This window comes from Tamandua tetradactyla, chromosome 6, assembly GCF_023851605.1.
Source record: "Tamandua tetradactyla isolate mTamTet1 chromosome 6, mTamTet1.pri, whole genome shotgun sequence".
Classification (NCBI taxonomy): Eukaryota; Metazoa; Chordata; class Mammalia; order Pilosa; family Myrmecophagidae; genus Tamandua; species Tamandua tetradactyla.
The window spans coordinates 154,078,187-154,093,055 of NC_135332.1; the positions used below are offsets into that span (position 1 = coordinate 154,078,187).

The following is a 14,869-nucleotide window of genomic DNA, read 5'->3' on the forward strand; positions in this document are numbered from 1 at the left end:
GCTGCCCCCCCCCCTCCAAATTGACCATATATCTGGGGGTCTATTTCTGAGCTCTTGGGTTGATTCCATTGATCAATATGTCTATCTCTATGCCAGTGCCATGCTGTTTTGACCACTATGGCTTTATAATATACTTTAAAGTCAAGAAGTATACCTCTCACTTCGTTCTTTTTCAAGATGTTTTGGCTATTTAAGGCCCCTTACCCTTCCAAATAAAATTGATAATTTCTCCATTTCTATAAAGTAGTCTGTTGTCATTTTGATTGGTTTTGCATTGAATCTGTAGATCTATATGGGTAGAATTTGCATCTTAAAGACATTTAGCATTCCAATCCATGTACACAGAATGTTTTCCATTTATTCAGGTCTTCTTTGATATCTTTTAGCAATGTTTTGTAGCTTTCTGCATGTAAGTCCTTTACATCCTTGGTTAGGTTTGTTCCTAGATATTTGACTCTTTTAGGTGCTATTGTAAATGGAACTCTTATCTTGATTACCTCCTCAGCTCATTACTAGTGTATAGAAATACCACTGATCTTGTATCCGCCACTTTGCTGAACTCCCTTACTGGCTCAAGTAGCTTTGCTGTCGTTTTTTTCTTGATTTCCTAATTATAGGACCATGTCATCTGCAAACAGCGACAATTTTACTTCTTCCTTTCCAAATTGGATGCCTTTATTTCTTTTTCTTGCCTGAATGCTCTAGCTAGAGCTTCTGGCACAATGTTAAATAGCAGTGGTGGCTATGGGTGTCCTTGTCTTGTTCCCGAATCTTACAGGGAACCACTGAGTGTGATGTTAGCTTTGGGTTTTTCATATGCCCTTTATCATGTTTAGGGAGTTCCTTCAATTCTATCATGAAAGGGTGCTGAATTGGCTAATGTGGTGTACTACATTAATTGATTTTCTTGTGTTGAACCACCTTTGCATACCTGTAATAAAACTCACTTGCTCATGGTGAATAATCCTTTTAATGTGCTGTTGGATTCTGTTTGCAAGTATTTTTGTTGTTGAGGATTTTTTCATCTATATTCATTAGAGAGATTGGTCTTAAGTATTTTGTGTGTGTTTGTGGCTTTATCCAGCTCTGGTATTAGGGTAATGTTGATTTTGTAGAATAAGTGAGTTAGTTTTCGCTCTTCTTCAATTTTTTGGAAGTATATGAGTAGGAATGGTATTAATTCTTCTTGGAATGCTTGGTAAAGCTTGCCTGTGAAGCCATCTATTCCTGGGCTTTTCTTTATTGTTAGATTTTTTGATAATGAATGATTTGGTCTCTTTACTTGTGATTGGTTTGTTGAGATCTTCTGTTATTTCTCAAGTCAGTGTAGGTTGTTTGTGTGTTTGTAGGAAGTTGTCCATCTTGTTGGCATATAATTATTCATAGCAACCACTCAGGATTTTTTTTTCCTTTGGGGTCATGGTGATTCCCCCTCTTGTTTCTGATTTTATTGATTTGCAACTTCTCTCTTTTTTGTCTTTTTCAGACCTCTATGTAAGAAAGCTATTGGTACATTCAAATGGAGAATATATTATTATTAATTATTTACTTATTTATTTAGCGTGGCTCATTCTTCTAAACTAAGAATAGCTTGAAATGTCTTCTTAGGCCTGTGTCATCATGCATGCTGTTTCTGATCATCTTAAGCTACTGAAATCCTCATTGCTATGTAATGAACTCTTCAGAGGTAGCTATAGTGTAATGGTTGAGAAAATGGTTTTGATGCCTGGGTACAAATTTCAGTTCTTCAACATCCCATGAATATAGATTTGGACAAGTTTTCTTTAACATCAGTTTCCTTATACATGCAGGTACCTCCCTCACAAGGTTAAAGGACTTCATGAATGCGATATAAAGCAGAATGGTACATTTAATAAAGTGCTCATTAAATGTTAGCCTTTTTTTAAAAAAGTCTTCTTAAAATTATATCATCAGGAAATTTATCAGGTTTAGGTAAGATGTATTCCCACCTATAAGAAATTTTCCATTGAAATTTTCTTTATAAATCAAGTTTGTTCATATAAAAATTTTCAAAGAAGCAAACTTCATTAATAATAACATACTTTTTTTCCCCATACTTTGTAATAATTACAAAGTATGTTGTCATATGTTCCTTATTTCCATGAACTGTTTCTGTCTCCATTTCTCCCTTTGAATGACTTTTTCAGAACAGTGTGCATATTTGAAGGTATAAGAAATTTGTGGACAATTTGAGAACTGAGCTGTTTTATTTACTATGGAGACAAGGCAGTAGATCACATAGAGAAAAATATTGTTGTATTTGAAAAGTGAAAATGCCAAGTAAAATTAAAAATTCGATGTCCATAAAGTTCATTTTTAGCTTGTCCCTTAAAACTATTCCTAACATGCAATAACTCATTAATTTTAGCATGCAATAGCTCTTTAATTTTTATGGATTTTAAAATAGCCTTTTATATCTTCATAATCCTCACTCTGGTTAATTACAGTTAGTTTACTGTTACCCCTTGAACTAAAAGTAAACTACTACTTGGTGACTGCATTGGTAACAAATTCTGTGGATTAATATCTATTCATGTGTATAACCTATGAACATTTCTTCATGTTTAATGTCCTCAATGCATTTTTGTCAAAAGAAGAAAACAAGGAAATACTTTACCCTATGTACATTCATTCAAGGAATTAACGTCATTCTTTGCCTATGTCTTTGATTCCCTCTTCCTGTATTTGCTGTCTTATACGTAATTATATGTATTTCATAATTTGCTTTTCACGTCTTATCTATTAAAAATATTTGAATTAAGAAAAGCACAGTCCATCATGAAAAAAATTTCTAACTCCAGAAAAGCACAAAAGTACCAAAAAAGAAAAAAAAATAGTAATTTTCCTCTATTTCTCCACTCAGACATTCATAATTCTGGGCATTCATTCTTCTCTCTCTTCTCCTTCTCACTATTTTAATAGCCTCGGTTCATAACTTATAACGCAGTGGAATGGAGAGAAGATCTGAAAGATAATCAACTTTGAGATAAATCACTACCATAAATACATTCGACTATAGTGTTTATTGTGCTCAAAATTATTAATATTTATATTAGTTTTAAAACACTGGATGTTATTTTATTTATAGAAATAAATAAGAATATCTTTAACCACATGTATAGGTATAGGAGTTAGATACATTTATATTCTAAATATATTGTTGTTGTTTTATTTCTTTTTTTTAAGGTCCACCAGGAACGGAAGTTCAGATAACTGGATCTAATTTTGGTATTGATGTCTTGGAAATTTCCGTGATGATCGATAACGCCCCGTGTAATGTCACCATGGTCAGCAATAGCGTGCTGCAGTGCGTTGTGGGAGAGCACGCAGGCGGCACTTTTCCTGTCACAGTGCAACATTCCACAAAGGGCTCTGCCGTGTCCGCAGTTGTTTTTGAGTACCCGCTTTCTGTTCAGAGTATTCACCCGAGCCAAGGTAGTCACGGACGGGCAGGAGCCAACAAATAGATGTTTTTTTATTGTTTTTGCTGAGTATGTACCTTATTTAGAAAAATAAGTTCTTCAAACTTCTGAAATCTGTAGTTCATGCTGTTCTTAGAAGCATTTTATTTAATCATTTAAAATTTTAGTTTAATGCCTTTTGTTTCTCTTCATTCCGTATAATTCATTTAAAATTTAGCCCAACTTAGAATGGCCAGATTATAGGTGGAGATTTAAAAAATCACATTTAGACATCATTGGCATATAATTATTTCTGCATAAATAAGTATATATTTTTCTATTTGGAACTTATTTTAATGATCAAAAACTTTTAAAAAGTATAACCAATATACTTACTGGTTAAAATGGAAAATTTACATTTCTGTTTTGACTACTCTGAAATTCTTCATGGTATCTCCTTTAAATGAAACTTTAGTTCCCGGAAGTAGTTTAAATAAATGACTAGATTTATCATATATGTATATATATATAGTAAATGGCATTTACTTAGTGAAAGTTTTTAAATACAATCAAAAGAGATTCTGTTGCGTCAATTTGAAAGGATAGGATAGGATAGGACATGATATAAAATATGTAATTTCAGTTTTAAGAATCTTTTTATTTAGTATAACTTACTCCCATGTCAAGTTTTAAAATAACTTTAAACATGCATGTACACAAAGATGGTTTTATTTTAATTAGCTTTGTTTTCCCCTTTTGGCTTCACTAGGGAGTTTTGGTGGTGGTCAAACTTTGACCATGACAGGAACCGGTTTCAACCCACAAAATTCAATTATTTTGGTGTGTGGCTCAGAATGTGCAATCGACAGATTTAGATCTCATGATAAAACCTTAGTATGTCAAATTCCACCTAATAATGGTAAGTTGTCAAAAAGAATGACAGTCTTTGAGAAATGGTTAATTTTATAAAAATTTCTTTTTTCAAACTTTTAGGTTCTTTGGAGTAATTGAATCACTTTCATGACTGTCCCGATTTTAAACAATTTCTTCGGAACTTTGCTTTCTGGATTTATATTTCTTTCAAGATTTATAAAATTTGGATTAGACTCAATATCTTATAATGAACTGCAGCTTTTCAGTTTCTCATACAAACTGATGGCTCTTAGTTTATTGAGAATGTCAAATGGGGAGCATGTTCTTAGTTCCTATTGGAATTATTTGGTATCCCTTAAAGGTGGCAAGATATTTAACCTCTCTGTGCTTTAGTTGCCTCTTCTATAAAGTGAGAATAATGACAGTAGCCTACTTTATAGAATTGTTGTGAGGCTTAATAAGTTAATGCATATAGAGTAGATGGAATACTATCTGGTATATGCTGTGTAATCTGCTATTATTATTATTGCTGTTATATATTTATTTATATTTAGGGGTTAAGAGACTGGGTACTTAGGAGACTCTGAATCTGTTTTGCTACTTACTGTGTCACTTAGCTAAGGAAGTTGTCTACTCTGTGCTTCAGTTTTCTGCCTATTAAAAGGAGATATTATTAACCCTTAATTCAGTGAGTTGTGAAATTTGAACACCTGGTACTCTATGTACTCAACAAATTTTAATTATTAAATTTAACAAAATTCAAGAAAATATTTACCCGAAGTGAATTTTCTAAGTGAATGAAGGATATCTTTTAAATAATTTTTAAAAGATTAACAAAAGTTGATGAAATTTTTCTAAATATTTTTTCTTCTTTCTCTTACTTCTTAAACAAAGAATATTAAAGAAAACGTTATCTTTTTATGACTGGGGCTTAATCTGTCATTTGAACACCAGATTTTGTATCCTGATTTTTAAAAATGCAGCAGTGCTGCCAAGATTTGTTAAGATTTTTAGGTTGTTTTTCCTAATACTAGCTCTGCTTCTTCTTTTTAAGATTTTGTATCAGGTTTCTATATGACTCTGTCTCTTATCTTGCTTTCAGTTGTCATTTTTTGCTGTTGTCAATGGGTCTGCCTTTAACAGTTTTTCTTTTCCTGCTCTGCTTTGCAACTTTGGATCCTCTGGGACTGGAAAACGAAATGGGCAAGTTTGTACAATTGTTTACGATGAGATCCTCCAAGGAAGGGTCTAAAGTTTTTTCCCCCATTGATAATGTGCGTGAACACTGATGTTTTTAGCTATTGCTAAAACATGTATATGTCAATTATTACTGTCAGAGAGCCCTGCGTATTAGAAAGTGACTGCTGGAAAGAAAGATGTTTTTAAAAATGTTTGGGGGGGTGGGTTGGAAATGAGCGTGGGTCTGACTGTAGGACTGTAGTGCTGTACCCAGTCTGATCCTCTCCTCACAGGCAGCGGTCCTGAGCAAGCCTGTGAAGTGAGTGTGGTCAATGGGAAGGATTTGTCACAGTCCACAACTCCATTTACATATGCCATGGCCCTGACTCCACTCATCACTGAAATCGCTCCCAAGAGAGGCCGCACAGCAGGGGGCACCAGAATTACGGTCATGGGATCAGGATTCAGGTACCATCATCACATGCACACGCATGGGTGCTTATTACCTCTGCTTTCTCTTATGCCTGGGCAGGCTTACAAACAGGCATTTAATGTGCACCAATCTACTTTGAGGCACATCCTAGAACTAACATTTATTGAGTACTCACCTTGTGCCAGCCACCTTCCTACTCGGAGAAACTTCCTGCCTTACCTTACGAGATATTTTTTATCCCCATTTTGTGATTAAGAGACTGAGATTAGAGAAGTTAAATATCTTGCCCCACATCCTAGTAAGCAATATCACAAGTACAAAAATATCACCTTCTTGTTTTGCTTTTCCCAGTGTCTCAATTCCAACCATGATCTGCTATGTTGCGTCAATGAAACATCTTTCCACGCGTGTCCATTCCACTGCAGTTAGTCAGGTTCTTATTTCCTAAACATCGTCATTATTTGTCCCAAATTTATGCACTGCATTGCCATCATTCTTCAAGGGAATAAGTATTTGAGTAAAGCTGACCGCAAAACTTCAGAAAAAGCATTTTTAATTCCTCAAATTCTTATAATTACTTTGGAATGGCTGTTTTACATGGAGATTAAGTTCTAAAATGTGTGAATGTGGTGAAAATGTCACACAACCAAAATAATCCCTGAATCCTTGCCCTATTTGAAGATCAACATTGTATCGCTCAATAAATCAAACCCAGGCAGCTTTTTCTCCAATTCTGGGACAACTTGCTTTTTCTTTCATTGAGTGTTCTTTCCCTAAGCAAATCTATTAGGTGCCTATTATGTGTTAGGAATTGTACATGATGGAGTTCGCCACTGAGCAGAATAGATTAAAAACTCCCTTCCTTCATGAATCTTACATTTGAATGGAAAGAGGAAGACAAAATAAATAAAAAATATTTTATATAAGATTGCTGTATTGCAATAGAGAAAATAATAAAGAATAATAAAAAATAATAAAGAGGAGAAGAATTACAGTTTTTAAACAGAGTATGTAGGACAGGCGTCATTTTTTGCAATAAGAAGTATGACTAAAGGATTTAACAATGTGACCTAAAAATTTGAGAAAAACATAAATGCTGTGTTTCTTTACCTTCTATCATTACAGTGAAAATACAGAGGATATTCACATCACCATAGCTGAAACCAAATGCGATGTTGAATATTCCAACCAGACTCACATCATCTGCATGACAAATGCCCGCGCTTCTTCAGGGCGGGCTCCGGTTCATGTCAACATCAGAAGCTCTGGCATGGCCAAACTGGTAACAGTGCAGGAGGGTTTAGTAAGCACAGCAATAGAAAAAATCTGACATTATGGAACATAAGGTCATTGTTAACTGAATTTTTGCTTTGTTAACATCTCTAAAAATAACTGAGATGGGACTGTAATAAATTAAGGTCACTTATGTTTTGTTTCTAATTACTAAATTTTTTATTATTTCAGATTTTTAGTTATTATACTTGCTGTTGGGCAATTGGAAATGTGCTTTTTGATTTAATAATATCTTGAAGTAAAGTAAGAGGCAGCTATAATATATTTAAAGTGTTATATTTTATTGATTATGACTAAAGTGTATTTGTATTTCTTTTTTCTGAGAAATCAAATAAGGAATTATTCTAAGATTTCTAAATTTAAAAATCTCATGTTTTATTACAGGGTAATGCTGACTTCCTTTATGTTGATGCTTGGTCCTCCAGCTTTTCGTGGGGAGGAAAACCTCCCCCAGAGGAAGGGTCACTTGTTGTTATTACAAATGGACAGACAATTTTACTGGATCAAAGTACCCCTGTTCTGAAAATGTTGCTTATTCAAGGTAAATTTCTGAAAATCTGATTATTAGACTCTGTCCATCAAATATTTCTATGAAGTTAATTTAATCAAAATGTGTGATTTTGAACACCAAGTTGCAGCATGACTATAAGATGGAGTTTAGGGCAGAAGAGCTTTGTAAATTGATTATTGAAATCCGTGCATAGTTATGAAATTATTTAGTGTGACACATCCAGTATTTTTTTCAGGGAAGTAGAATAGAAAATATTAGGGTGTATCGCATATGTATGCGGAGGTATTTTTAAAGTTAAAATATTAGGGTGTATACGCATGCGTATGCGGAGGTATTTTTAAAGTTAAAATATTAGGGTGTATACGCATGCGTATGCGGAGGTATTTTTAAAGTTAAATGTTTCATAAAATTTTTGTTTCAGTAACGTGTGTGTGAGCATTCCATGCACTTGCACTAGATCATAATTTAAGAGGTATTTCACACTTAGAAAAACACTGATTTTGTAAGTACTAGTTATTAAATTCATAATACTGATATTGTAAGTTATCAAATCGTAGAGATTTATTAAATTCTATCCAAAATAATCCCTCTAACTCCGCCGGATTATGATACACACCTTTGCCTATGAACCAGTTTTAAAATAACACCTGAAATTCTCTCTGCATCTTGGTATTCTGTTTTTACTATAGCAAACCTCAAATAACCAAAATGTTCAAATTACATAGTAAATAAAATCAGTAGCAAAAGAACAGCACTTTGAAAAAAAAAAGAAAGTATAGCACTTTGAGCTTTAGTACATAAGCTTTGCTATGATGGTTTTAGCCATTCAAGCCCTTTGTATTTTGTTTTTGTTTTAACTTCTGAATAATAACAGCAGTGTTTCAGTTATTTGAAATCATTAACTATTGGCTCTTGGGACAAGTAGAATGTTACTGAGTACAAATTTACATGTCTCATAATAATTTTATCCCAGTGCACTCTTTAATCATGACAATTAAGCTTTAGCTATTGCTGGTGCTAAAAAGTTCAGAGCTAGCGTCGTTATAATGGTTTCCATAAAAAGTACTTTCTTTAATTTTGTTTTCGTTCTTAATTTATATTTTGAGGTCTTGAGTTTGCAGAACTATAATTTGCATAGCTGTTTAATAAAATAACAATTGGTCAAGGCAAAAGAATATATCCTGAGATTTTCTATCAGTTCTCTGAATCTTGCCTGAAGTTTTTATACTTTTGGTTGCCAAAAAGCTGAAGTAAAGTGACATGTATAGCAAAAGCAAGTTGGGATGAGAGGTTAAATTTGAATGTATAAATTTAAAGGATACCTTTTGATTATACTTTTCCATGTGAGGTATCTCAAAATTTTATGGTTCACAGGTGGAACTTTAATATTTGATGATGCTGACATTGAACTCCAGGCAGAAAATATTCTAATCACAGATGGAGGCACTCTCCAGGTACATAAAAGAACTTGATTTAAATTCATTGCTAACCTCTGTCCATTTCTCTTAAAAATATTATATATAAATTATATATAAATTGAATAGTTCATATGTCATACTCTCCCACATTTATCTTTGTTTAGATCTCCATTATTAGTATAAAATCATTTTGGAGGAAATAAGTTTCCCAGAGTATTCTTGAGTTTTTGGTAAGAAGATAATTGTGTGTTGTCATAGAGCAGTTTAAAATAGAACAGAAAAACAAATTAGCTCCAAGATATGGCTAAAGTCAATCATGATACTTTCCAAAGGTTGGACATAGTGTATTTGGATCACTAGATTAAAGGTTTATCTTTTGGGAGAAAAATGCTGCACAACTGAATAAATGATTCTCAAAAGAAGGGGAAAAAATAAAGGAGTACTTTAGGGTGACTAAAATCTCGAATATTGAGTTTTAATTTTCGGAATGATGCTTGTCACATCTCCTCCAGATTGGGACGGAAGCCTCCCCCTTTCAACACAAGGCTGTCATTACCTTGCATGGGCACCTGCGATCTCCTGAGCTCCCTATATATGGTGCCAAAACACTGGCCGTGCGAGAGGGAATCCTTGAGCTACACGGTATGTGGCTAGGGCACGCAGATTTGGGGAGATGGCAGAGGAGAGCCTAGGCAGGAAACCAGGGATAAGGTTCCCTAGGTGCAAATTTACCAGGTTTTCTAGTGTCTCTGCCTATTACCTCTCCCAGTTACCTCTACCGCCTCCTTATCCATGCCAGGCCAGCCCCTACATCCTCTTCAAGATGCAGACCCAAGGTCACTCCTGGAGAGCCCTTATGGGTTTTCTCTACACCCTTTCCCTTACCCCTTTCTTTGTGCTCCCATAATACCTTCTGTCTAATTTGGCACTGACACAGTGATAGTGATTGTTTGCATCATTCATTCATCTTTATTTCTCCAGGTATGTTTTCTTGGTTATTGAGCACTTTAATTTTTTAAAGTTAATTTTTTCCTGGATTGAATCAATTTCAGGAAGGTGCATTTTACCTCAGTGTTTCATAACTTTCTCATAAAAGAAGTAATCAGTTTGTATTTTGGGCTTCAGGTCTGCCTATTCCGGTGATCTGGACTCGTTTGGCTCATACTGCAAAGGCAGGGGAAAGGACTTTGATTTTACAAGAAGCTGTAGCATGGAAAGCAGGAGATGACATAGTAATTGCAAGCACAGGACACAGGTATGAGGCCTTCTGGACCGGATGACTTTGATCTAGCGCAGGGATTTTTAAACTGTGTAGAATGGGATGGTTCAGAGACTCCACGGTTATTTGATTTAAATCTATCTCATTCTAAAACCTCTAATAAAGAAATATACATATCCAAAAGTGTTATTTGCCTAATGTTAATATTTACCGGTCTTTAGGGTTTTTATTGATTGACTGTATAATAAGAAAAAGTATAAGTATGAACCTATAAAAGAAATGTATGAAATAATCTATCTTTTTAAGTTAGGTTCCCATGTAAGATTTCATTTGACAAAGGATTCTGCTACTGAAAATTATTTGAAAACCTCTGACTTACAGCTTTATTTAAACATATTAATGAATGCAAACATGTAAATGAACTTCTTTATGTGAGGTCAGCAAAGAATAGGGCTGGAAGCAGCTAGGAACACTTTCTCATCTTGCACTCTTGGCAGTAGTTCCCATGGATCAAAACTGTTGGTAATAATTGAATAAAAGGGAAAAAAATCTTAGAATGAGTGAAAATTAACATGACATTTTGGATGCCTGACATTTAATAATTAAAACTGTTTATGACCCTTAATTTCTGTTTAATTATATGTTATAGCAGATGGAAAAGAAAAGAAAAGATACTAATACTAAGCTATATCAAGAATATCAAAGGGGGAACAAAAGCAAGAGGAGCTTTATCTTCACTTCATTTTCAAATTATGGATTATAGTAAAATTGGATGTGGTTATACTTATCAAGAAATAAAATAGCAATTTTATGACAGGAAACAGCGAGATTATGTTAAGGCCCTGGCTCAATTTAAAAGTAAAATTTAAAATGCCTTTTTGAGATTGCCATTTTCCAAGTTAAAAATAGACATGCAGATGTTAGGAAGAGTTAAATATATACTTAGCTTTATAAGTGCCTGGTTTTTCTTCGCTTGGAAGAAATTTTAATTATATAATAGCAAAATAAAAAAGCAGAAAAATGAAAGAGCTTACTAATGGAATAGAAAATCCTCATTTGTAAGTTTTCTGTATGAAATAGAAAAGTAAATTTACAATTTAGCATTGGGATATTTAGTTTTAAAGAATTATGGTGTTTCCTACCAAATTTAGCTCATTGCTCCCTATCTCATTGGTAAATCCTATTTGAGTGTTTATAAAGCAAGTAATTAAGAAATCTATTTCTCAAGTCAGTCTTCCTGGGTCCAACTGCCCAAAGAACCACTTACCAGCCCTGTGACCATACTATTTTACCTTTTTGTGCTTCAGTGTAATTGGAATATTATTTCTCTTGTGGAATTGCTATAAGGGTCGAATGAGTTAATATGTGTAAAGAACTGAGAACAGAATTTGACTTAAAGTAAGTGCTATACATGTTGATATAGATATAATAAGGGAAGAAAAGGTGTATACAACATATAAGAATGCTTTTTTAAAAAGAGAAAAGAAAAAAATGTTTTTTGAGCCTTCTTTTCTGAATAAATTGCTTTATTATCTGAATACAAAGGAATTCATAAGAGGGCAGCTGAAATCCTTTTCCGTTCCTCTTGTGGTATCTTGTACTATTGATTCACTCTTTCTCTAGCATCTTTAAAAAATTCCCCCAACCCAATTCTTTCTCTGTGTCTTTTGGCATTATAAGTTTCCCCGTTACTCCACCGTCTTTAAGAACAACTTTATTTGGTTCTCTTGTCCCTGCTAGCTACTTCCCCCCCCCCCAATTTCTTAATTATTAAATGACTTAATTATTATGTGCCCATTTTTCCATTTCACCCTTTCTATCCATTTTTCTTTGAACTCCTACAGTCTAATTTTCTTCACACAAAAAATAACTTTCCTAGTGCCTGGCTAATTATTATCATTTTTCACTTCCTGCACAGCACTAAGTTCTTCCAGTTTGTCCTTAAAATGTCTCTTCCCTTGTCTCCATTTGATTTAGCCTCTTAGCCCCTCATCCCTGAAATATTACATCAAGTTCCTGTTTGGTTTCCATTCTACTACTTTCTTTGCCTCACTAACTCATTCTGCATACATTTGTTGAATCAGTCAAAACAGTTACTGATTTCTTCTACATTTTAGCATACAAAGTAACTACACAAATCCCTTTCCTAGAGGAGCAGACAGGTAAGTGGGAGGGATGGAGAAGTAGATGTGGTGCTTTAAGTGTTAACAGCACATGTGGTGCTCTAAGTGTTAACAGCACACTATACAAAGCAATGGAAATCCAGAAGAAGATTTGGGTGAGCTGAGAAAGGTGACATTAAATCTATTCCAGCTGGGGCATTTGAGTGGCCATTTAAGGGGGAAAGGGCTCTGCCAAGGGAGAGAAGAGTCCACAGGAATTTGGGAAGATGCAAAAGTAACTCCCCTAAGCTCACCTCTTTTAACAGCACCAACCGGTATTTAATAAATAATATAAAAGCAGGAATTGTCACATTGTCTCTCTTTAAAGTCAGGGGCAGTGTCTTTTTCTGCCTTGCATCCCTAGCACTGTGTCTGAAAACAGGCTCAATAAAGGTTCGTTGGATGACTATGTATATGAATATGTCAGCTATAGAAATAGCAAGTCCTGTTTCTGTGGCTGATACTTGGAATATATTGGAGGAATGGTAGAAATGAAACCTCTTAAATGTCACCTTGATCATTTCTTTTCCCTGTCCCAAAACCTCCAATTTTCCCTTTGTGTGGTTACTCATCCTCAACATTTTGGACTGGATAATCTTTGGGATTGGAGGGGGAGCTCTGCTGTGCATTGTATGGCATTTAGTAGCATCCTGAATAAACTGAACTTCTTGAAAGCAGAGATTGTATCTGAGTCGTCTTTAAATTACCAGCTTCTAAAAAGGGAGAATCTCAATGAGTGCAGAAGGATTATTTAAGTGAATTATGCAAAATAAGAATCATGTTGTCATGTTTTTTACCTATTAATCTATTGATACTAGTATTTTATTGATTTGTGTGATATTTTAGTTATTAAAGTTATCTTTGGCTGTCGTATATACCATGAGTATTTTCTCATTTTGCTATTTGCTTTTAAACCTTCTGTTTCTTTAGGGTAGTTTATAGAATTGCGCACCATCCTATACACAAATGTAATACTTGGACAACATTTATTCAGTTAAATTGAAATTCATCTGTAAAATGTATCCACTTGTTCGAAGGAACAGTAAAATGCTAAATTCTCCTTCAGAAATTGTCTCACATAAAAGAAATATTTTCCATTTTGTATATGAAGTGTTCAAAACAGCATAAAATAAATATGCCAAAATGCATTATTCCTATATTAATATTGAAAATTTTTTGTTCTAATTTTTACAGGCACAGTCAACAAGAGAATGAAAAAAGGACAATTGCATCCGTATCTGCTGATGGTATAAACATAACGTTAACTAAACCACTGAATTTCACACACTTAGGAATCACTGTCACACTTCCTGATGGAACTGTGTTTGAAGCAAGGGCAGAAGTGGGAATTCTTACACGAAATATCTTAATACGAGGATCTGATAACGTGGAGTGGAAGAACAAAATTCCAGCATGTCCTGATGGATTTGACACAGGTAATTTTAGCAGCTATATCATGTCTGGTATAATGTCTTTTAGTTTCTTAGGTGATTCCAGCAAATGCCATGAAATGTGTTGGCTTAAACAATAGGTATTTCTTAGCTTACAGTTTGGGGTCAGGAAAATGTCCAAGTCAAGGCATCATCAAGGCAATGCTTTCTCCCCAAGACTGGTTGCCTGCAGTCCTTGGCTGCCCCCATCTCATAGCAAGGCATGTGGTGGTGTGTGTTGGCCTTTCCCGTCTCTTCTGGGTTTTGTGGATTTTAGCTTTTTTCATCCATGGCTTTCTTTCTTGCTCTCTGAACTCATTCCCTTTATAAAGGACTCCAGTGTTAGGGTTAAGACCCATACTAAATGAGCTGTGTCACACCTTAGCAAAAGCAGCCTCATCAAAAGATCCTACTTACAGTGGGTTCACACCCACAGGAATGGATTAAATTTAAGAACATGTTTTTCTTGGGTGCATACTGCTTCAAACCACCACATCATGCTATAGATGTTCAGAATCTAATGTTAAGATGCATGATTTTAATTTCAAATTCTAAGTTGCTGTCTTGTAGTAAGTATCACTAAACATTGAAAGTTTGAGATACTGATAGTGTTTTCCAAGGACATTATTAAAGTAGTACATATTTATAACATATTCAGGAAAAATAGTTAATGTTGAGACTATAAATGTGCTTAGATTCTGTTGACAAAGTTTCTTTATATACTTAGGATCCCTTGTTATGTGTTTGGATTTGATCATAATGATTATAGTGTTACATATTTTCATTAAGAAGCCACACCGTTTTGATTTATCAGAAAATATAGAAAACTATACTTGATCGTAAACTTATTAGCAAAATTTTGATTCATCAGTGCTTTTTCTATTCTCCAGAGTCTACAGTCCATCAGGACAGTGTATGTGGGAGTGGAT

At 34.3% G+C, this 14,869-nt stretch overlaps 1 protein-coding gene across 1 annotated transcript in view; it reads left to right on the top strand.

Annotated features, from left to right (window-relative positions):
• Positions 1–14,869, top strand: part of PKHD1L1 (PKHD1 like 1) — a 173,786-nt gene that overhangs the window by 93,738 nt on the left and 65,179 nt on the right. The window contains exons 39-47 of the mRNA XM_077167497.1: positions 3,208–3,456; positions 4,192–4,341; positions 5,768–5,942; positions 7,033–7,189; positions 7,585–7,741; positions 9,086–9,165; positions 9,642–9,771; positions 10,255–10,384; positions 13,705–13,946. Coding sequence (XP_077023612.1) covers positions 3,208–3,456; positions 4,192–4,341; positions 5,768–5,942; positions 7,033–7,189; positions 7,585–7,741; positions 9,086–9,165; positions 9,642–9,771; positions 10,255–10,384; positions 13,705–13,946 — 1,470 coding nt within the window. The remainder of the gene's footprint in view (positions 1–3,207; positions 3,457–4,191; positions 4,342–5,767; positions 5,943–7,032; positions 7,190–7,584; positions 7,742–9,085; positions 9,166–9,641; positions 9,772–10,254; positions 10,385–13,704; positions 13,947–14,869) is intronic.